General features: G+C 37.2%; 4 protein-coding genes and 1 long non-coding RNA gene across 5 annotated transcripts; 3 read left to right on the top strand and 2 right to left on the bottom strand.

Annotated features, from left to right (window-relative positions):
- Positions 1-864: 864 nt before the first annotated feature.
- LOC111789940 (Tetratricopeptide repeat (TPR)-like superfamily protein) lies at positions 865-4,419 on the bottom strand. Its single transcript, XM_023670678.2, has 4 exons — positions 4,254-4,419; positions 3,924-4,098; positions 3,781-3,819; positions 865-3,550 (listed from the first exon to the last, which is right to left on the bottom strand). Exon 4 carries the CDS (start codon positions 3,495-3,497, stop codon positions 1,767-1,769), a length of 1,731 nt encoding a protein of 576 aa, XP_023526446.2. The 5' UTR covers positions 3,498-3,550; positions 3,781-3,819; positions 3,924-4,098; positions 4,254-4,419; the 3' UTR covers positions 865-1,766.
- A 921-nt stretch (positions 4,420-5,340) lies between these two features.
- On the top strand, positions 5,341-8,894 carry LOC111782248 (WD repeat protein). The gene is made up of 2 exons (XM_023663089.2): positions 5,341-5,769; positions 8,505-8,894. The coding sequence occupies exons 1-2, from the start codon at positions 5,395-5,397 to the stop codon at positions 8,718-8,720; spliced, it is 591 nt and encodes a 196-aa protein (XP_023518857.2). The 5' UTR covers positions 5,341-5,394; the 3' UTR covers positions 8,721-8,894.
- A 1,177-nt stretch (positions 8,895-10,071) lies between these two features.
- PAB5 (poly(A)-binding protein 5) lies at positions 10,072-13,824 on the top strand. Its single transcript, XM_023695312.2, has 7 exons — positions 10,072-10,577; positions 10,955-11,730; positions 11,871-11,948; positions 12,054-12,143; positions 12,395-12,703; positions 12,960-13,196; positions 13,297-13,824. Exons 1-7 carry the CDS (start codon positions 10,316-10,318, stop codon positions 13,519-13,521), a joined length of 1,977 nt encoding a protein of 658 aa, XP_023551080.2. The 5' UTR covers positions 10,072-10,315; the 3' UTR covers positions 13,522-13,824.
- A 900-nt stretch (positions 13,825-14,724) lies between these two features.
- Positions 14,725-15,841, bottom strand: LOC111810032 (uncharacterized). The gene is made up of 2 exons (XR_002817353.2): positions 14,901-15,841; positions 14,725-14,822 (listed from the first exon to the last, which is right to left on the bottom strand). It is a non-coding gene; the product is annotated as an uncharacterized LOC111810032 (long non-coding RNA).
- A 1,045-nt stretch (positions 15,842-16,886) lies between these two features.
- HGPT (Hypoxanthine-guanine phosphoribosyltransferase) lies at positions 16,887-19,943 on the top strand. Its single transcript, XM_023671687.2, has 3 exons — positions 16,887-17,195; positions 18,468-18,632; positions 19,626-19,943. Exons 1-3 carry the CDS (start codon positions 16,896-16,898, stop codon positions 19,722-19,724), a joined length of 564 nt encoding a protein of 187 aa, XP_023527455.1. The 5' UTR covers positions 16,887-16,895; the 3' UTR covers positions 19,725-19,943.
- The last annotated feature ends 20 nt before the right edge of the window (positions 19,944-19,963 follow it).

Genomic DNA, 19,963 nt, shown 5'->3' with positions numbered 1-19,963 from the left:
TGAAGTGATCGGATATTTTATTATTATTATTTTATTTAGGTTTAAATCTTTTTTGTTATATGTGTTATAATTCTTTTTTTTTTAATTTTAATTATTGATTTTAGATTTATTTTTTAATTCATTAAAATTTTTATGAGAGACTACATATTTGAAGAGTGACTATAACAATTTATATTTTTAATATCTCAACATAAATTATATATATAATGAAAAACTTTTAATTTTAAGATTATGACAATATTTCAAAAAATAATTATTAACTTTTCTTATTATATAAGATCAAGAGAAAATTATACCTTAATGACTAAGGTATATGTTAATATTTGATTTAAAAAATTATAAAATATAGTATTTTGTTGGAATTATATTTAAAAATTAGAAAATAAAAGAATTTTAAAAATACAAGAATCCGTACATAATTTAAATATTTTTATTAATTTATTGTCCTCTTTTTTTTTTTTTTTTTTTGGAGCGGCGACGACCGGTGAGACTGAGTCAATTGCTTACACTGGACAATGGATCGATCAGTGTTGAGGTGGCAGGATATTAATGGCTTGATGAAAGATGGTGCTCGGATCACCGTTTGATTCGTTCAAACGAATGTTTCATGTGATTCGCGTTGCACAGGATTATTTTGATTCACCGTGAAATATTCTTTAAAAAACTTAAACAAACATATCCCATTTTAAACATTTGACCAAGTATTTATTTGCTTTGAATTTTAATTATTTTATAAATTTAAAAAAATAATAAAATATATATTATTTTCAACAATATTTAAAAAAAAAAAAAGAAAATTTATCTTAAGGTCTAGAAGTTCTATAGCCCTTAGGAAGAATCCTACCAAGTAGATTTTCACTTCACTTTTTAACAGTGACATTTGTATCTGTATTAGGAAGGTAAATTTTTTTTTTTACTTTTTCTAAATAGGAAAAAGGGAAGTAAGCGATGAATAAAGACTTACCAGATTCACAGCGCATTGTTGTTGTTCGTTGCCGTTTTCTGTATGAATCTACCAAAAGCGCTTGATCCAAGTTACAAGTTCTATGTTTCATTATTCACAGCTGCGTTCTTACTCGATCTCGACTCCTATGTTCTGTTATTCACAGCTGCCTTCTTCCTCAGTCTCGACTCCTATGTCCATTATTCGCAGCTGCTTTCTTCCTCGGTCTCGACTCCTATGTCCATTATTCGCAGCTGCTTTCTTCCTCGGTCTCGACTCCTGTGTCCATTATTCGCAGCTGCTTTCTTCCTCGGTCTCGACTCCTGTGTCCTTATTCGCAGCTGCCTTCTTCCTCGGTCTCGACTCCTATGTTCCGTTATTCGCAGCCGCCTTCTTCCTCGGTCTCGACTCCTATGTTCCGTTATTCGCAGCCGCCTTCTTCCTCGGTCTCGACTCCTATGTTCCGTTATGCACAGCTGCTGGTCTCGACTCCTATGTTCCATTATTCACAGCTGCCTTCTTCCTCGGTCTCGACACGCCCCATGCCTCTTAGACCTTGAATCAATGAAATATCTAAATAATTCCTACACTTGCCATATGGGCATTATTTTCTTTTTGAATATCATATCCGTTCAAAGTCATGTACCTCAACTAATCTCACAGAACAACGGTTTGATCCTCATAGGACATTAAATCCTAAGTAGGTGTTCACCTCGAATTGAACTCATTCCCAACGCTTATTCTAAGCCAACTCATGATCGGTGAGATACAGGACAGTTTCCAAGAAAACGTCTCTATTTTAGAACCTTTGTGTCAATAAGTATCACCAATAATCTTTGCAAGAACACAAACCATCTTTAAACCGGTGAAATCGAGTTCGGTCCCTTACGAAAATTTCTCGATTATAACTCTTTGATATTAGCTTAATCACAACATGACAATCCCCACAAATCCTTAAATTCTTAATCACTTGGATTGGGGTCCCTTCTTCAGTACAAGATAATCCAAAGGCTACAGCAAGCTTCTCACTATGATAACACAGCACGTTCTCCTTGTCCTCCTCCTCAATATCATGCAATACATTACCAGTTTCAGCTGTATATCCAATGGCTTTGATCCTAAACATGATCTCATCAAGCTTTGCATAAATTTCACGACAACTCGAATGGCTTCGGTCGCCATAAAGAAATTTGTGCATATTACCTTTCACTTCTATGTAACTAAATCCAGGCGTCTTCTTCACATCCCTTCTTCTCATGGCATCCCTAACTCGCCCAACGTCATCCCATCTCCGACGAGCAGCATACACGTTCGACAACAAAACAAAATCACCACAGCTAATAAAGCCCATCTCTACTAGCTTCCTAGATGCCATCTCTGCCATTTTTACATCCCCATAAGTCCTGCAAGCACCAAGCAAAGTCTGCCACAGAACCATATTAGGAAAAGGCATTGAACTTACAATGTCATAAGCTTCTTTCAGACGCCCAGCTCGACCCAACAAATCGACCACTACTCCGTAATGCTTTATATTTGGTGCCACACCCCTTTGCACCATTGAATTGAAGAGCTTAAGTCCTTCCTCTATGAGCCCTGCGTGGTTACAGGCGCATAGCACCGCTAGATATGATATTGCATCAGGATATATACCAGATCGACCCAACTTTTCAAAAAGATCTAACGCTTTGTGTCCATCACCATGCATTGCAAATGCCATTATCATTGTATTCCATGTGATTAAACTTTTCTCACATCTCATATTCTCAAACACCCAATAAGCTTTATCCACAGATCCACATTTAGCATACATATCAATAACAACATTACAAACCTGCACAACTGTGTCTAAATTCTCCTCTGCTATGTATTTGTGAACATTCTCACCTTCTTTCAAAGTACCCAATTGGGAACACGCCGAGAGAGCACCTTGAACGGTTACTTCATTGGGCCTCAAATTCCCATCCTCCTTCATTCTCTTAAACAAGTCTATAGCATCGCTTGGTTGACCCCCTTGAGCAAACCCAGCAATCAGAGAATTCCACGAGGCGATATCTCGTTCTGGCATTTCGTCGAACACCTTCTGGGCCTGATCAAGATCCTCAACTTTTGCGTACGCATCAAGCAATGTAGTCTGCAGGAGAACATCAGCATCGAACCCAAATCGCAAAACCTGTGAATGCAATTGCATCACTTCAGAACGAGCCAACGCACGCGCACAAGCTTTGAGGGCAAAGGAGCAGGTGAGAGCGTCGACTCTATGAGGCCCATTTGACGCGGTCATGGTTCTGTACCAGAAAATGGCATTTGAGGGATTGGAGCTCAAGGCGGTGCCGCGAATGACGGCGTTCCAATCCTTGGTGGAAGGGGAGTGGATATGGCGGAAAATATGGAGGGCATGAGAAAGGTCGCCGAAGGGGGAGATGGCGCAGAGCTCGAGAAGCTTGGTGCGAGAGGAAGAGAAGTGAAAATGGCCATTGGTGATGAGGTTTGCTTGGAGTTGCTTGATTTGCGAGAAGGAAGAACACTTCTGCAACAGGAGATCGAAGTAGGCCATTCGCCGTTCTCTCCGCAGTAAGAGGGCTCGCGACCTAAACTTGTTGGCTTTGCCTAAATTGTCAAACGGAAAAATGAAAATACTTTATTTATTTATTTATTTATTTATTTATTGCTTCAAACATATTCCTATTGGTTTTTAAATTTAAAAAAACAATTACAAGATTATAAAAAAAATTCAAAAAATGTGTATCTAATATCATCACAGCCCTAGCTTGATAACTAAAAGAATTCATATTTCATTCTAACATAGTCGACCAAACCAGGGAACAGAAACAACTTACAAGTTGGGAGTATAGCTTCCAATTTTCATCCTCTAATCCCTGTAAGATCAATTGATTGGAATTGAACATTAGTACGGCTCTACCTAGACTTCGTCGGTTCATCATTGACCAAAATAAGTTGAAATGAGAGTAGACGATCAAACCTAAACCCTGCCTTGGAGAAGAAGAAGCTAGGATTGAAGACTTGACTAGGTTTCATCGAACGCTTGAAACTCCTTAGCTAACCTGAGATTGTTTCGATCGCTCCAGTGACTTTATTGTCAAGAGAATGTTCGGCTCCGTCCCTTAATCCTTACATCCCAAAAGTTCAGATAGCCACTTCAAAATCAGTAATACGGCGTCAGAGTTCAGACAGCAACAGAAAAAGAAGCAATACTATTCCATATTTCAAACGGAATCCGGAATCAAAACTCATTGCGAGTCAAAACAGAACCGAAAACGAGAACGCAGAGAAATGACGAAAGAACACGTACAAAAGCTTCTTGCAACACAGAAGAAGCACAATGTCACTACAATGGAAAAATGCAGCAAATCAAACATTAACAGGTTGCATCGAAGCACGAAAGAAACCCTAAACCCTTGGCAAAGCATACATTTCGTAACTGAGATTCAGAGGTTGAAAACGAGAAGAAGAAGCGGATGAAGTGAAATTCTTGAATCAATTTCGAAAGGCGGGAACGTATTTATAGGGCAAGCAAGCATATCCGGTACGTACGCTCTGTCATGGGCTTAAATTCGAGGCCCATAATTGCTTCAAAGCCCACATTATCAACATATCCAGACCATATTTTGGGCCTCAATATTTCGCGTCTCAACAGACGGCCTTTTTTAATTTTCTTTTAATTTTCCTTTTTTATTATCAAAACACCGATAAAGATCTGAAAAATATATATTTAAAACAAAAAATAGTTATATTTTTAAATAAATTAAAATAAATATTGTATTGCCATTATAATTATATTTTTTATTTTTTATTGCATTTATAAATAAAATATATATGTATTTAATAGGACGAACGAGAATAAAATCAATCTCCCACTATGATATTAAAGAGTGGGGAAGCTAAACTACCCGACAAATTATTTTTAATATAATATTTGTAAGTGAATAATTTAAAACTTTATTTTTTTCTTTATCGAACGTATATGGCTCAGAGTCGAACAACAACAAGAAAGGTTCATATACAAGTAGTAGTATCAACAACATCAGCTGCTACTCTCGAGAAAATATCAGTTTTGACCTATGACTCGAAATAAAATTTTATTACGAATCTTCATTTTTTTCAGACAGTACATATAAAGACTTTTTTGGTTCGAGAATATCAGTTCGGGACCCTTATGAATTAACTAGAAGGGTACAAACGGTAAATGTGTTGAATGATTTGATCGATTTGTTCTAGTCAACCTTAGACTTTTTTTTTTTTTTTTTTTTTGTTGAATAAATTTTTTTATTTTAGATATATATATATATTTATATATTGTAATCGAAGGTTATTTCGACAGAAAAAAAAAAAAAAAAAAAAAAAAAAAAAAAAAAAAAAAAAAAAGCGATATTTTATTTTAGCGGGTTGGAACAAATAAAATCCATTACCGTACATCAAAAACATTGCGCGAAATGGAGGATCATCAGAGCGAGAGCGAAATCCGTGAGATTGAAGAAACCAGCTCGAACTCAGAGCTGCAACCTCTTCTTCAGAGCCCGAACACGAGTTCGAATTCCAAAACAGTGAAGACGAAGGTTCCGGAGGTTGAGATCCATCTTTATCGGCAGGGCAAAGGTCCGATTGATGTGTTTAAATCAAGCCTTGGGGGTTGGGAACAAGACCAGCTCGAGGTCCGAGAGATTCTCGATAAATACGGCTTCAAAAGCGTTTTCGCCTTCAAACCTGACTCCGGTCGTGGCGTCCCGATTCGATTCAACCCTAGAAATGGTAGGTCTATATTGACTTACAGAGATGGAGCCGAAATTTACATCGATGGAGAGCCTAAGGTAAAGATTCTCTGCTCTATTCATTTCAAATTGCGAAATCGATCATCTTTACTATATCTGCTACGTGGATCTCGATCTGTAACTATGGAACTGGTTGACCGAAGTTAAAGAGTGAAGAAAAACACTATACATAGTCTGTAATTGTTTGAAATTTAGTTTGTAGCCTTAATATCCAAGACTAATTGTTTGTTTTTTTTCTGTTTCTGTGGTGCGTGGGGGTCAATCTTCCGTTTGTTTAGAGATATATAATGCACTCTAGTTTTGTTTGGTTTGAGTTGAGGTTTTAAGAATTAAAGATCCTATGGATGAGAATCATGACAGAATACAACCTATTTTTCTTGAATGTTGTAATTGGTGATATGTGGCTGTAAGTCTAGTCGATGGCTATACTCAAAGTAGATTTGCAACGGACGGGTAAAAGCCAGTTGAGAATTGGTAATTTAGTCCTGAAGAATACCAAATGATACAATGTGAGCGGAAGTCCTACACTCTTGGAGATAGAACTTCTTGGTTCTTGATCAAGGTTGTCTAGTAAGCATGGGCTTAGTTCATGAGGTTGTTAATAGCACAAACTCCTCGAAAGCTAGTTTTCAATGTTTGCCATGTTTTATTGAACTTTTGTTTTCTGTTTGGATGATAATCAGATTTGAGTTTGGGGTATCATGGTATTGGCACTGGCACTAATTCAATCCTAGACCCTTTTATCGTTGACCTACTTATCTGAAGAGTTCTTGTTTGAATAGCCTCATTTAACTTGGAAATGCTTGAGCTTCCTCGTTTGAACCTCCTTGCCTTCTCCTTTATCCACTAACATCTCTAAGAAGGTGAAGTTCTTTCTTTTCTTGCCAATTATCCTTGGGAAGATCCACAATGCTGATGACTTTGAGAGGTTGTCCACCTTTGTGCCTTGGCTATCACGGTGTGTTATTTGCAATAAGGCAGTGGAGTATGTGAACCATATTCTTTTTAGGCGTATGTTAACGGCTCATAAGACGACATTTTAGTTTTTTTTTTAAAAAAAGAAGAAAACGAAGAAGAAAGATATTTTGGGTATCCTATGATTCTGGAAAAGATTTGTGTTGAAGTTCACCTTAATGCTTCATTAGATCCACGAGTAAGTTTGAAATGACTTTTTAGTTGAGCTGTTCATGGAGCCAAAAGAAATGTGTCTAATTAAACACATTTCCCTATTCTAAAAGTCAATGCCAAACAAACTCTTAGTATACTCATCTTTATCCTTCGTTTTACGATGGCTTGTTTTTGGAGCCCTTCCCTGTAATTCTTTCTTGGTTTAGAATTAATCGAGTCCCTTGTATGAATTGTTTATCACTCTATGAGTTGTTTCCTAGTATACAAGTTTAAACTTACTCATAGATTTGGCCACTAGTTTTATTTTTTCTGATAATTGTCGGTGTTCGGGCAGCTATGGTTGTTGGTATAGTGATCATTGAGGGCTTTTAGAGGATATGGGTTCAAGTCGTAGTGACAACCTACCTAGAATTTAATAACCTACAAGTGACCCTGTCAACTAAATATATTTAAGGTTAGGTAGTTGTCTTTGACATTAGTCGAAGCATGTGCTAGTTGTCATAACACTTGCACGCACACACATAAACGGCGGGTGCTTGGGCTGGCATATGGTTAAAACTGTCTAATATTCTCCGAGTTGATTTCACGTGACAACTACTTTGAAGTGTAACTTTTTCCATTCGTACAGTGCTTAAAATTCCTACATTGTAATTTTTTAAGCATGCTTTCAAGGGGGGGAGCTAGGATTTACTTCTAATCTTACTGCCAGGACAACCATATGATAAAATATATACCTCGTTGACCAAGAAGTTTAATTGCAAGGTTACAGGTCGTATCAATGGATCCAGTTATTAAAGATTTCAATTTTCTCAAATTACCCTGTGACTGTCTGTTTTCCACATTGACTTATATTCTGCTCTTTATCTTTTCTTGACCGGTATGTGTGTGTGCACGCGTGCGTGTATCCATTGATAGCGAGACTGTATTTCATGAATGAGATGAAATTACAATTAGGTAAAAGCGCCCTACACCAAGAGTTTAATGTACACTCAAGAGTTTAATGTACACTTAAGAGTTTAATGTACACTCATAGTTAAGAGAGTCAAAAGGAGTTTCCAAAGCATTAATGCTCTCCAGTGGACTCTTTTGCTTCATTTGGTTTATTGTGTTAGAATTGAACACACAAGTTTTTGTGAGTGTGAGTAGTTGCAGGGAGACGACTCATTTTTACTGAGCTAGAGCTAGTTTAAGTAAAAAATGTGAGATCCCATGTTGGTTGGGGAGGAGAACGGAACCGTCTTTATAAGGGTGTGGAAATCTCTCTCTAGCAGACGTGTTTTAAAACCTTGAGGGAAAGCCCAAAGAGGACAATATTTGCTAGCGGTGGGCTTGGGCTTGGGCTTGGGCTGTTACAAAAAAGTCCTATTTCGTGTTCTTTTCCTCTTGATTTTTGGTCTTTGGTTATCGATGTCGTCCTAATTCATAGATGTTTTTCGATGCTAGGACAACCATATGATAAAAGCGTATTTAAGGTTGTGTTTGTCAACTGATTCAGTTGATGACGACCTTAACGTATTGGATGGTAACTGGAAAATGGATGCATATATGTTCTAATGTTGTTCGATTTTGTTCGCTTCATTTTTATTTATTCTTTTGCATCACATTCTAGCAAGTAGCTAATTCCACATTTTCTCTCTTTACTACAGGATTCCCTGATCAAACCCGTAACCCGGATAGTTTTTGTCGTGGCAATTATTACCATTATGATAACGCTTCTCTCGACCTCAAGAAACTCACAGGGATGGATGAAGAAACTAAACATCACTGGGAACTTCCCTCCTTGGATTCTTGCTTGCGTCGTTATCGTCTTCACACGCTCGAGGAAGAGAACTAGGGACTTGCTGAAGAAGTACGGTTGGTGAATCTCATTCTCCAGGCCTATGTTGATTATTGTTTATTGTTTTGAAACTTTGGAAATAGAAGATTTGATACAATACAAATGGAACGTTCTTGGTCCATTGCTATCATAAATTCCCTGCCTGGATCTGATCTTTTGACGTAATGAGTTATTATATAGTTTGGATTTATGTATATAACTTGTTTGTCATAACTTCATTCACAATCTTAAATGTTCTCTCGTTCATTTAAACTCGAGTTACATAACTAGCCATGGTGAAGTTGAGTTTGAAAAAACGAGCATAAATAAGTTAAATTACCATCCCGCCCTTGCAATGGTTAATGAGAAGATTGAGAAGAATATCTATCCGGGTATTGAATTACAAATTTAATTCATAAACTTTCAATTTACATAAAATTTATGATTCATATTGAAAATATTAGATATCAAAATTCAAATTTATAATTAACGTCCTTATTAGCACTTAACTTAACATTGGAAGCATCGATAATTATTAATTTTATTTATTTAGAATTAATTAAATAATATAAACTTAGTATATATATATATATAACGAAATTTGAAACAAAAAATATTCACTTAAATAATTAAATTAAGTAACTTTACTCTATTAAACCATAATAATTAAACTTAATTTAAAAATAATAATTAAACTCAATAAATAAATTTTATTTAAAAAAAATAAAATACGGTCCAATCTTACCAAATCTAAAGTTCAGCTCAAATTGTAGTCCAACTAAGACTGTGTATTGGACTTGGATTGAAACGATCTAGTGCTCGATAATAAAGTCCATGATCTAATTCTTGGGCAGACTGTGTATTGGACTTGGATTGAATCGATCTAGTGCTCGATAATAAAGTCCATGATCTAATTCTTGGGCTTGGACCGACCAAACGCTTATTAGTTAGATTTTATTTTTTCTTAATTAATATAGAAAAATATTGGAATTTGTGAGAGTGAAAATAAAATAAAATAAAATCAAAGCTTTTTGTTCAAATTTGGAAATGAGTTACTAAAATTAAAGCAATTAAAAAGTCATTTAAAAAATGAGAAGTAAAAAAAAAAAATAATAATAATAAATAAATAATTTATGTGTCAAATATAAATTTTAGTTATATAAAAATATAGATAATTTAATAAATGTCCATGTTTAGAATAAAATAAATAAGAAAAAGAATAATCATTTAATATTGGAATATTTGAAATATTAGAATATTCACTTGTCATACTTGACATTCAAGTAACAAATGGACACGTGTCATTAAGTTAAGCTCGAAGCTATACAATACGAAAAAGTTTGAAAAGTCCTCTTCTTTCCGGCAGTATAAATGTATTAAGTTTCGCTCCAATTTGCTTCTCTCTCTCTCTCTCTCTCCCCCTCTCCTCGGAGGAATTCTCGAAGGAAAAGATTAGGAAAGGAAAATAAAAACCAAAAAGAAAAATCTACAAATTTCCATTTTTAGAGAAGTTTAGAAACCCTAGTGATCCTGTGATCTTCTTCGGCTGTTCGCTCATCGGTAGACTGCCTCCGATTTCTGTTCTTCTATCTATCTAATTTATTTTGTTTCCGGCGGTGTTTTTTCGGTCTCGAGTCGGCGATGGCAACTCCAGTTACGGCACCGGCGACTGTCGCTACAGTTCAAACGGCGGCGATTCCTCCGACTGACTCTGTCGCCACTCGAGGCAGATTCTTGAGTTCTTCATTGTATGTTGGCGATCTGGACCCGACTGTGAACGAGGGACAGCTTTTGGAACTGTTTAGCCAAGTGGCTCAGGTTGTCTCTATTAGGGTTTGCAGGGATCAGACAGGCAGGCAATCGCTTGGATACGCTTATGTTAATTTCAGCAATCATCAGGAAGGTTCGTTGTTTCGTTCTTTATGTTTATATGCGTCTTTAATTTTTGTTCTGTAATTTCTGTATGATTTTGATACTGCTGTGTTTTGTTCTGATTTTCTTCTTAGGCTATTGCATTTTGGAAATCGAAATTCGATGACTGAAAATTACGTTACTATGAATCGATTTTTTAGTACATTTAAAGAATTATTCTGGATATGTTTTGGGTTTCTGTTGTTATTGGATCAGTTTTTATTAAGTTATATATTGATTCATATTGATTCATATTGATTCATACTGATACACACATTCAAGTTGGATATATATATTTTTTAAAGCATCTTTTGGTTCCAAAATTTAGGCATTGAGTCTCTTATTGTATCCTTTCATAAATTTTCTCAGCTTCCAGCGCCTTGGAACATTTGAATTTCTCCCCCATTAATGGGAAGCCTATCAGGATTATGATGTCGAATCGAGATCCTAGCATCCGAAAAAGTGGCCATGCAAATGTTTTCATCAAAAATCTGGACGCATCAATTGATAACAAGGCATTGCAAGATACATTTGCTACCTTCGGTCCTATTCTTTCGTGTAAAGTTGCCATTGATAGCAATGGTCAATCAAAAGGGTATGGATTTGTGCAATTTGAAAATGAGGAAGCTGCAAACATTGCTATAGTTAGGTTGAATGGCATGCTGCTCAATGATAAGCAAGTTTTTGTTGGAAATTTTATTCGACGTCAGGAAAGGATTCAGGCAAATGGATCGACATTTACTAATGTTTATGTGAAGAATTTACTGGAAACTACCACAGCTGATGACCTAAAAAATCTTTTTGCTACACATGGTGACATTACTAGTGCAGCTGTCATGACAGATTCGAAGGGGAAGTCCAAATGTTTTGGCTTTGTGAATTTCCAGAGCCCAGACTCTGCTGCTGCTGCAGTTGAAATGTTGAATGGTACCATCCTTGGTGATGAAAAGGTTCTGTATGTAGCCAGGGCTCAGAAGAAAGCAGAAAGGGAGGCCGAGTTGAAAGCAAAATTTGAACAGGACCGAAAGAGTAGATTTGAAAAATTACAAGGTGCTAATTTGTATATAAAAAACCTTGATGACCATATTGATGATGAGAAGCTCAAAGAGTTATTCTCTGAGTATGGAACAATCACATCATGCAAGGTTCGTTTTTCTTTTGGCAACCTCCACCGTCGAAGCCTACGTGTTGACTTTCGCATAGATAGCTGGATGATTTTTTTTTTTTTTTTTTTTTTTTTTTTTTTTTTTTTTTTGATTTCTATGCCTGATTGAATTATTGCCAGGTTATGCTTGACCAAAATGGACTGAGCAAGGGATCTGGTTTTGTAGCATTTTCTTCACCAGATGAAGCAACGAGAGCCGTAAATTTGTTTATTTTTTTCATTACGATCTACTTCTGGGTGTTCTATATCCGAATATGATATGAAAATGGAAACTAACTTTTCTGTTTCTTTTGTATTCTTTAGTTGAATGAATTGAATGGAAAAATGAAGGGAAGGAAACCTCTGTATGTGGCTGTTGCCCAGCACAAAGAAGAGAGAAAGGCTCGGCTCCAGGTGTGATTTTTACTCTCGAGGAATGGTCTATCGTTCATGTTTTTTTTTCCTATGATGATTTCAGTTCTGAATTTAATAACGCGACGTTTTGATATCTATATCCAATTATGCGAATTTTGATAGTCCCATGTGGTGAATCGAAATACTTATTTACTAGTATTTTGCGAGCGGAGTTGTGGTTTTATCATGCATTTTCTATAATGTGTCAATCCTATGAATTCTGGTAATAGCATATATTCTTGTGTGTACAGGCTCAATTTGCTCAAGCCAGAGCAGCTGGCGCAATATCGTCTTTGCCTTCAGGACTTCCAGGGTTTCATCCAGGTGCACCACGACTTGCACCTCAGCAGCTGTATTATGGTCAGGGAAATCCCGGGCTGGTGCCCTCACAGCCTGCTGGATATGGCTTCCAGCCTCAACTCATGACCGGAATGCGACCTGGTATGGGTCCAAACTTCATCATGCCTTACCAGTTTCAGAGGCAAGGACAGCCCGGGCCACGTCCTGGGATGAGGCGAGGTGGAAATTCGCAACCATTTAAGCAGCAGCAGCAGCAGCAGGTAACTTTGTTAATATCATCTGTCTACTCGCTATTTTTTTAGTGTCAGTTTCATTAGTAGATACCATTTCAATGTTTGTGCTGCATTTGTCTGCGATTTTGCATTACCGAGATCTATAAAAATCCTTCCTACGAGTTTTTTCGAGGGGGTCAAACCGTTGAAGCCTATGTAGAAATTTATGTACTTCGTTACCGAGTTTCTTTCCTTTGTCTTTCATTTCTTCTGATGTTTGTGTGGACTTGTTTCTTGAATCCAGTCACTGCTCCGTGGCACTGGACAAGGTTTTAGTTACATGAACAATGTACGGAATGGATTAAAGCCACCCGTCCTGCCCCCTGTTCTGCCTCAAGCTCTTGTTGGTCCAGTGATGCCTCTGACTTTTGATACTTCTGGAGTGTCTAGCTCCCCCATTGACGTCCAACGATCAAGGGTCGTGCCTTCATCAACACTCGCTTCTGCATTAGCTTCTGCTTCACCCGAAAACCAACGTGTGGTATGTCACCATTTTTCTTTCCTTCATTAGAGAAGAATGAAATCATATCTGTAAGATGAGACATGTCAAAAACTATACTTTCTACATTATATTGTTACAGATGCTCGGCGAGCAGCTGTATCCACTTGTGGAATGTCTCGAGCCAGGTCATGCAGCAAAGGTTACTGGAATGTTGCTGGAGATGGACCAACCAGAGGTCCTTCATCTCATCGAGTCACCGGATGACTTGAAGAGTAAGGTGGCTGAGGCAATGGAAGTCCTCCACAAAGCTTCATCGGAACCCGAGCTATCTGATCAGCTCGGTGCATTGGCCCTGGCCAAATGAACAAAGACCGGAAAAGAGAGCACCGGTTCCCGGGTCATCAATTTTCCTTAGAGCATTCTTTATTCTGGACGGTGAACGTATGTGTGGTTCGGGTTTTATCCTTTCCTTTTCTTTTTAATTTTCCTCCATAACTGTCTAGGTTATTGTCTATTTTTTGCAGGGTCTTGACGAGCAGCTTTATTTTATTTAGTTCTAGTTAGTTTTGGATGCTTTAGAATTTTGTTTGATTTTGTTCAACCTTTGACGACAAATTCCTTCCTTTTGGATTTTTAAACTATGGTTTCATATGTTTGCTTTTGCTAATATTTTGAGTCTATTTCATATTATTATTATTGCTCAAGATTCATGGCTGTCTTGATGATCATCGGTCATCGGTCATCGGTCATCGGTCATCAGGTGCGATATTAATGCTAAATCCAAGCATGATATCGAGGAGTCCGAAATTGAAAGGTTTCAATTGCAGGATATTTGAAAGAACTTGCCCCTCTCTGATTCAGGTACTATGGGAACATATATTTATGATCCTTTAGCAATGAATATTTTTGTGGTGAGCGGTCGTTTGCCAAGGTCCATCGACAATTGGCTCTTCGAAGCTTTGTCGGGTTGGAGGATGCCCAAAAGGGCTAGTATGTTGTGGTCGTGTGCTAGGGCATTGATGTGGCACAATGACTGTTTTTGTAACAGCTCAAGCTCACCGCTAGTAGACACTTTCTCTTTGGCTTCTCTTTCGAGCTTTCCCTCAAAGTTTTTAAAGCACATCTGCTAGGGAGAGATTTTCACATCTTTGTAAAGAATATCTCGTTCTCCTCCCCACCCGATAGGATCTCACAATCCACCTTTCTCCAAGGTCCAATATCCTCGTTGACTCGTTCTCCTCTTCAATCGATGTGGGATCTCACAGTTTTCTTCTATGAATTCTTTCATTAGAAATGTAGAGCTCACTGCTTCTCTCCGGGTATAGTTGAAGGAAATTCTTTTGTGATTACAACCTTTCTACTATTTTCAACAATTGGAAAGTGTTCTTATAGCTCGTCCTTTGGAGCTCGAAGTCATTGTCATTTGAAATGATAGTCTTGAAGATGTCCATGCCATGCCCTCTGTTCTGTTGTCATATTTTCTTCATCTCTGACTCCGCAGTTGTCTTCTTCGGTTAAGTATTCACTCTACTTGGAAGAAGGCCCTCTTACCTTCACTAATATGCAAGTTCTTGTTCTTGCATTTTTTGTCGGTCTTTCGAGATGCCTTTACTCTCCATTCTCATGCTTGAATCTTCAATGGCAACTCGGAGATTCGAACGTCATCTACAAAATTATGACTGTTTTTGCTCAACTTTTTGTGCTGGAAAGTTGCAAGTATTAGAATCATACTCATAGTTTTACCTTTGGAGCTCAAATGCTGAAACGCCTGTTCTCCATTTTGAGGCGTGAATAGCTGATGGCTATTTACAAAATCGTGACCTATTTCTCGTTCGTTTCCTCCACTTTGGCTGTGATCTTCTTCCAAATCAAGGTACTCACTCCGATCACTGCGTCCTTTTCTCCTCGCTCTGCCGGCAATCTGATCTTCGTCAACAATTCTTCCATCCAGTATCTCATCCAGTATCTCAGATCTCTTTCTTCATAGGTGCTTGAGCAAAACACCTTCAGCATCGATTGTTCCTCGTTGCACGCTGAATAGATCCACTCATCCCCGCTCCTCCGCTGCTTCTTCACCTAAATCGAAACCACCGCCATTACAGAAGTCACAGAGAGAAACGCAGAAGGAAATGAGAAACAGAGAGAGACGAAACGAGATCAGTGACGATGAAGATCCACAGGTAAGAGAACTGGTAACACCATACGACGATGAAGATAGATCCACTCATTCCCGCTCCTCCGCTGCTTCTTCACCTAAATCGAAACCACCGTCATTACAGAAATTACAGAGAGAAACACAGAAGGAAATGAGAAACAGAAAGAGACGGAAAAACATCGGTGACGATGAAGATCCACAGGTAAGAGAACTGGTAACACCATACGACGATAAAGATAGATCGTCGACATGCCCTGCTTTACAGATTTTGATTCGATTTTTCTGTGTTTGTTTGTGTTTCAATTTGAAGGAATCCACGGGAAATTTTGGCGCCAAATTCCTTTTGAAATTTGGGCCATCCCTGTCTCCTTCGTGGCCAATTTTAGCAGATGGGCTTCTCGTTTCAGGCTCATATTCAAACTCATGGGCCATTCATTTAGGGTTTTCATCCATGCTCCCGAGGGCAATCATGGTAACTTCAAATTATTAAAAAAATGGTAAAAATATCTCGCTATTTTATTTATTAAAAAAAAATCAAGCCTATAATAAGGTATAAATTGATTTATATGTAATATATAATATCAATATTATATACTTATTATTACTTTATATTTAAAATGACTATTTTAGTTGATGAATGTTCCCGTCTCATAAATGATAGAAGTCTATTTATCATTATATTACACAAGACGGTATTGTTCGATTTCGAGTGCATTTCTTCATAGTTAAATTTAATAATACACCTTAATAATGTTGCCCACCAAATAAAATGTTTGCTCGGTGGTTGAAATCGTTCAAGTCGGTAAAAATCCATTTGCCTAGTTTCTTACATCTACTTAATCGTTCAAGTCAGTAAAAACTCATTTACCCAGTTTCTTATCTCTACTCAATCGTTCAAGTCAGTGAGGACTCACTTGCCTAGTTTCTTATATCTCTTAATCGTTAATGTCGGTAATAACTCACTTGCCTAATTTCTTATATCTGCTTAATCATTTAATCGGTGAGGACTCACTTGCCTAGTTTCTTATGTCTATTTAATCGTCCATGTCGGTGAGGATTCATTTGCCTAGTTTCTTATATCTACTCAATCGTTCAAGTCAGTAGGGACCCACTTGCCTAGTTTCTTATATCTCTTAATCGTTAATGTCGGTAAGAACTCACTTGCCTAATTTCTTATATTTGCTTAATCATTCAAGTCGGTGAGGATTCACTTGCCTAGTTTCTTATATCTTACTTAATCATCCATGTCGGTGAGGACTCACTTGCCTAGTTTCTTATATCTTACTTGATCGTCCATGTCGGTGAGGATTCATTTGCTTAATTCGTTCCGTCGGTCAAAATTTAATTACCTAATTTCTTATTATATTACTTAATTTAAAAGGCGACCGTTCAAAAAATTGACAGACATGGTAAGTTCTAAGGATAAATAGTATGTACTAATAAGGTAAGAAGATGAAATTTTGATAGAAAAACAAATTACTATTTTGTAAAAAAAAGAAAAAAACGTTTAAATTAAATTAAGATTTACAGAGAGGACTCATTTTTAGAACAGACCAACTTTGCGCCGATCCCTATCGTCGTTCATGGCACTCCATTCTCACATTGAGAGAGTGCTCTGGAACCAGGACCAGATTTCTTCTCGAGTCGCCGACCTCGCCTCCCAAATCTCTGCCGACTTCTCTGAAACCTCTTCGCCGCCGGTCATCGTCGGCGTCGCCACTGGAGCCTTCATCTTCCTGGCTGACTTGGTCCGTCGCATCAATCTTCCAATCACTCTCGACTTTGTTCGGGTCGAATCTTACGGTGTTGGTACTGAGTCTAATGGTGCTCCTAGAATTTCGTCGGACTTGAAAGTGGATGTCAAGAACAAGCACGTAATTCTGGTATTTGCCTTCAATCTTTCTCGCTCCGTCTATTTTTTCGCCTAAATCGCCATTGAATCTTTGTGTTTGGATTTTCCTTTTTCTCTTCCTGCGCCCTAAGTGATTGTGTCGCACTTATTCTCCTTGATTAAGTCAGCAACTCAAACTCGGATTCCTGGTGGCACAAAGGGCCTTCCTCTGTCACTCTTGGTATTTTTGTTTGATTTTTTGCCTAACTACTCCGGCTTACGTGGTGGTCTTGGACTTCCTTTTTCGGTGTTTTCTTCGCTTTATGCCTCTATACTGAATCGCTGATGCTTGGTGGAGTTTCCGGTAAAGGTAGATTCTGTTCAAATGTAGGTGTTCTTTTTTAGGAAGTTTTGCATGCCAGGATTTTACTACTCGGGTGGGAAAGAAAATAGGGTTATTGAAATTAGATTCTGAATTCATCAAATTTGGCATAGATTTGAAAGGAGTACTTTTCAATCCATGAAATAAAGCAGAGTACGGTCCCATTAAAAATTAATCGAGGTTAAGATCATACTCCAGATCAATGTTGGTTTGGAACAATTATATGAACCTTACTGATATGAACACTTTTTAAAAAAAAAATTCATAGACTATATGAAATTTAATCAGTAGAAAGATATATTGTCACTCTCTCCATCTAAAATTAATCTGATCAGGATCGAGTATACATTTGCAGAGAGAAATGATGACTTAGTCCCTGTTTTCCACTTTGAAGGAGCTCTGAATCTTTGATTTTTATTTTCTTTTCGATTCTTAGCATTTGGAGGTCTATTTGTACTGTTCTTGACTTTGAGTGGAATTCTAGGCAACCCCTAGTGTATCCTTTGTCGTTAACAAAACCATTTGATTCCTCTAAAAAAATATGAAGTTATAAACCGATTTTCTCAAGAACTTGTCAGAACAGGAGGATTGCCCATTTGGAATAAACAGAGAAAATATGAATGTTTATGCATCATTCTATGGATCTGCCTAGAGGCTATAAATAAAAATCATAATGCAAATGCCTTTAGCTAATCTGCCCTTCGCTATTCTACCAAGTTAAATCTCCTTGAGAGGTGGGCCTCTCTTTCATGGTCTTTATGGTCTTCAAGAACATGTGTTTCTTCTTTTGTGTCAGCATGTAATAGATTGATTGTCTTCCTGTATTTGACATGGGTTACTGTTGACACACATACTACTTTATTGAGAATGATTCATTTCTCCCATAATTCTTGTAAAGCATATTTAGCATGTTCTTGACTTTTATAATGAATCTCCTTTTAGGTTGAGGATATTGTAGATTCTGGAAATACTTTATCTTGTCTCCTTGCTCATATGGAGGCAAAAGGAGCTTCATCTGTATCAGTATGCACTTTTCTCGATAAACCAACTAGACGAAAGGTTCATTTTCAGCTAGTCGGCGAAGGAAAGTTCTACCATGGGTTTGAAGTAAGTTGAAATGGATTATTTAGCCCTTTTGTTTTTAGTTTTTGAAATTTATGCTTGCTTTCTCACCATTTCTTTCAAGAAAAACATTTGAATTCCTAATCAAATTCCAAAACAACAAGAACATTTCTCTGCTTTTCTCATTTTTTTGTTTTCAAAACTGGCTTCAATTTTCGAAAACCAAAGAAACTCATGGGTAAAAGTAGTGTTTTTAGCTTAATTTTCGAAAACATAGAGCCAAATAATTATGCAAGATCCCACGTCAGTTGGAGAGAATAACGAAACATTCTTTATGAGGGTATGAAAACCTCTTCTTAGTAGACGCGTTTTAAAAACCTTAAGGGAAAGCCCAAAGAAGACAATATATGTTAGTGAAAAAAGTACTCCTGGTAAAAAGTGCCCCTTTAGGGAAACAAACCGTTCTCAGAGACCCTATAACACCCAAAAAAACAAATTGACACACTTCACGAACTATACATCGCTAAAAACCACAACAGACACAGACAATCACAACACTCAAATCACACATTTGTACACACTTACACAAACTCATATTTATACACTACAAAAGACAAAACACATACAAACACACTCACCTTACTCATATACATAGTTACACATTTTACCCCAAAAAACATAAAAACACACACAAAAACCTCTTAGAAACACCCACACTCAAAGATACCTCATCATTCTCAATTACCAGAAAGGATAATATGTCTTCACCCTTATCAAAACTCCTTACCTCTGAAACTGTGGTTCATCTCATCCGAGAATACAATGGATCACAGCAAGTAAGCCACAAGACTGTTACAAGTTATCAAACAAAAGTGAAACTACAAACATTATCTATCCTTTTTCTTCATATCGAAGACTTCGTAACTATTTTCCAATCAGTAGGTAAATGAAAGCACCACAATCACCAATCACACATTCTTGGATTGCCATTACTTGGTTCAGTTAAACTAATTTCTTAGATGGTTTTGTTTTGAGCAGTGTCCAGATTACTTTGTCGTGGGCTACGGTATGGACTTTGCAGAACTGTACAGAAATTTGCCATATATTGGCGTTTTGAAGCCTGAATGTTACCAGTGAATGATTAAATCCAACCTCTCTGTAAGGGAAGCATTCTAATTTACTGCTTAATTGCTGTCTTTTTAGTGTTGAAATTGCAATGTTTTTGAGTATCTACCCATCAACCCTCCCCACATGCATCGCTATGCCTTGGAAAAGTAAGACATAGCAGCAAATGATACTGAATTTTGAGCCAGTTCTTGAATCTCTTCTTTTACTCTTTTGAGAGCCTTTGTGAAATTTGGTGCACTTGTTTGTTT

The sequence above is a fragment of the Cucurbita pepo genome, chromosome 1, assembly GCF_057944985.1.
Source record: "Cucurbita pepo subsp. pepo isolate OVF chromosome 1, ASM5794498v1, whole genome shotgun sequence".
NCBI lineage: Eukaryota > Viridiplantae > Streptophyta > Magnoliopsida > Cucurbitales > Cucurbitaceae > Cucurbita > Cucurbita pepo.
Note: the sequence above shows the minus strand (reverse complement) of the source record. Positions and strands in the feature narration are given on the sequence as shown.

Excerpts from the sequence above, each read along its gene's own strand:
- LOC111789940 (XM_023670678.2), bottom strand. The coding sequence starts at position 3,497 with ATGGCCTACTTCGATCTCCTGTTGCAGAAGTGTTCTTCCTTCTCGCAA.
- LOC111782248 (XM_023663089.2), top strand. The coding sequence starts at position 5,395 with ATGGAGGATCATCAGAGCGAGAGCGAAATCCGTGAGATTGAAGAAACC. Across the intron at positions 5,770-8,504 it reads ACATCGATGGAGAGCCTAAG|GATTCCCTGATCAAACCCGT; the intron begins GTAAAGATTCTC and ends TCTTTACTACAG.
- PAB5 (XM_023695312.2), top strand. The coding sequence starts at position 10,316 with ATGGCAACTCCAGTTACGGCACCGGCGACTGTCGCTACAGTTCAAACG. Across the intron at positions 11,949-12,053 it reads CAGATGAAGCAACGAGAGCC|TTGAATGAATTGAATGGAAA; the intron begins GTAAATTTGTTT and ends TGTATTCTTTAG. Across the intron at positions 12,704-12,959 it reads AGCAGCAGCAGCAGCAGCAG|TCACTGCTCCGTGGCACTGG; the intron begins GTAACTTTGTTA and ends TCTTGAATCCAG.
- HGPT (XM_023671687.2), top strand. The coding sequence starts at position 16,896 with ATGGCACTCCATTCTCACATTGAGAGAGTGCTCTGGAACCAGGACCAG. Across the intron at positions 17,196-18,467 it reads AGAACAAGCACGTAATTCTG|GTTGAGGATATTGTAGATTC; the intron begins GTATTTGCCTTC and ends ATCTCCTTTTAG. Across the intron at positions 18,633-19,625 it reads AGTTCTACCATGGGTTTGAA|TGTCCAGATTACTTTGTCGT; the intron begins GTAAGTTGAAAT and ends TGTTTTGAGCAG.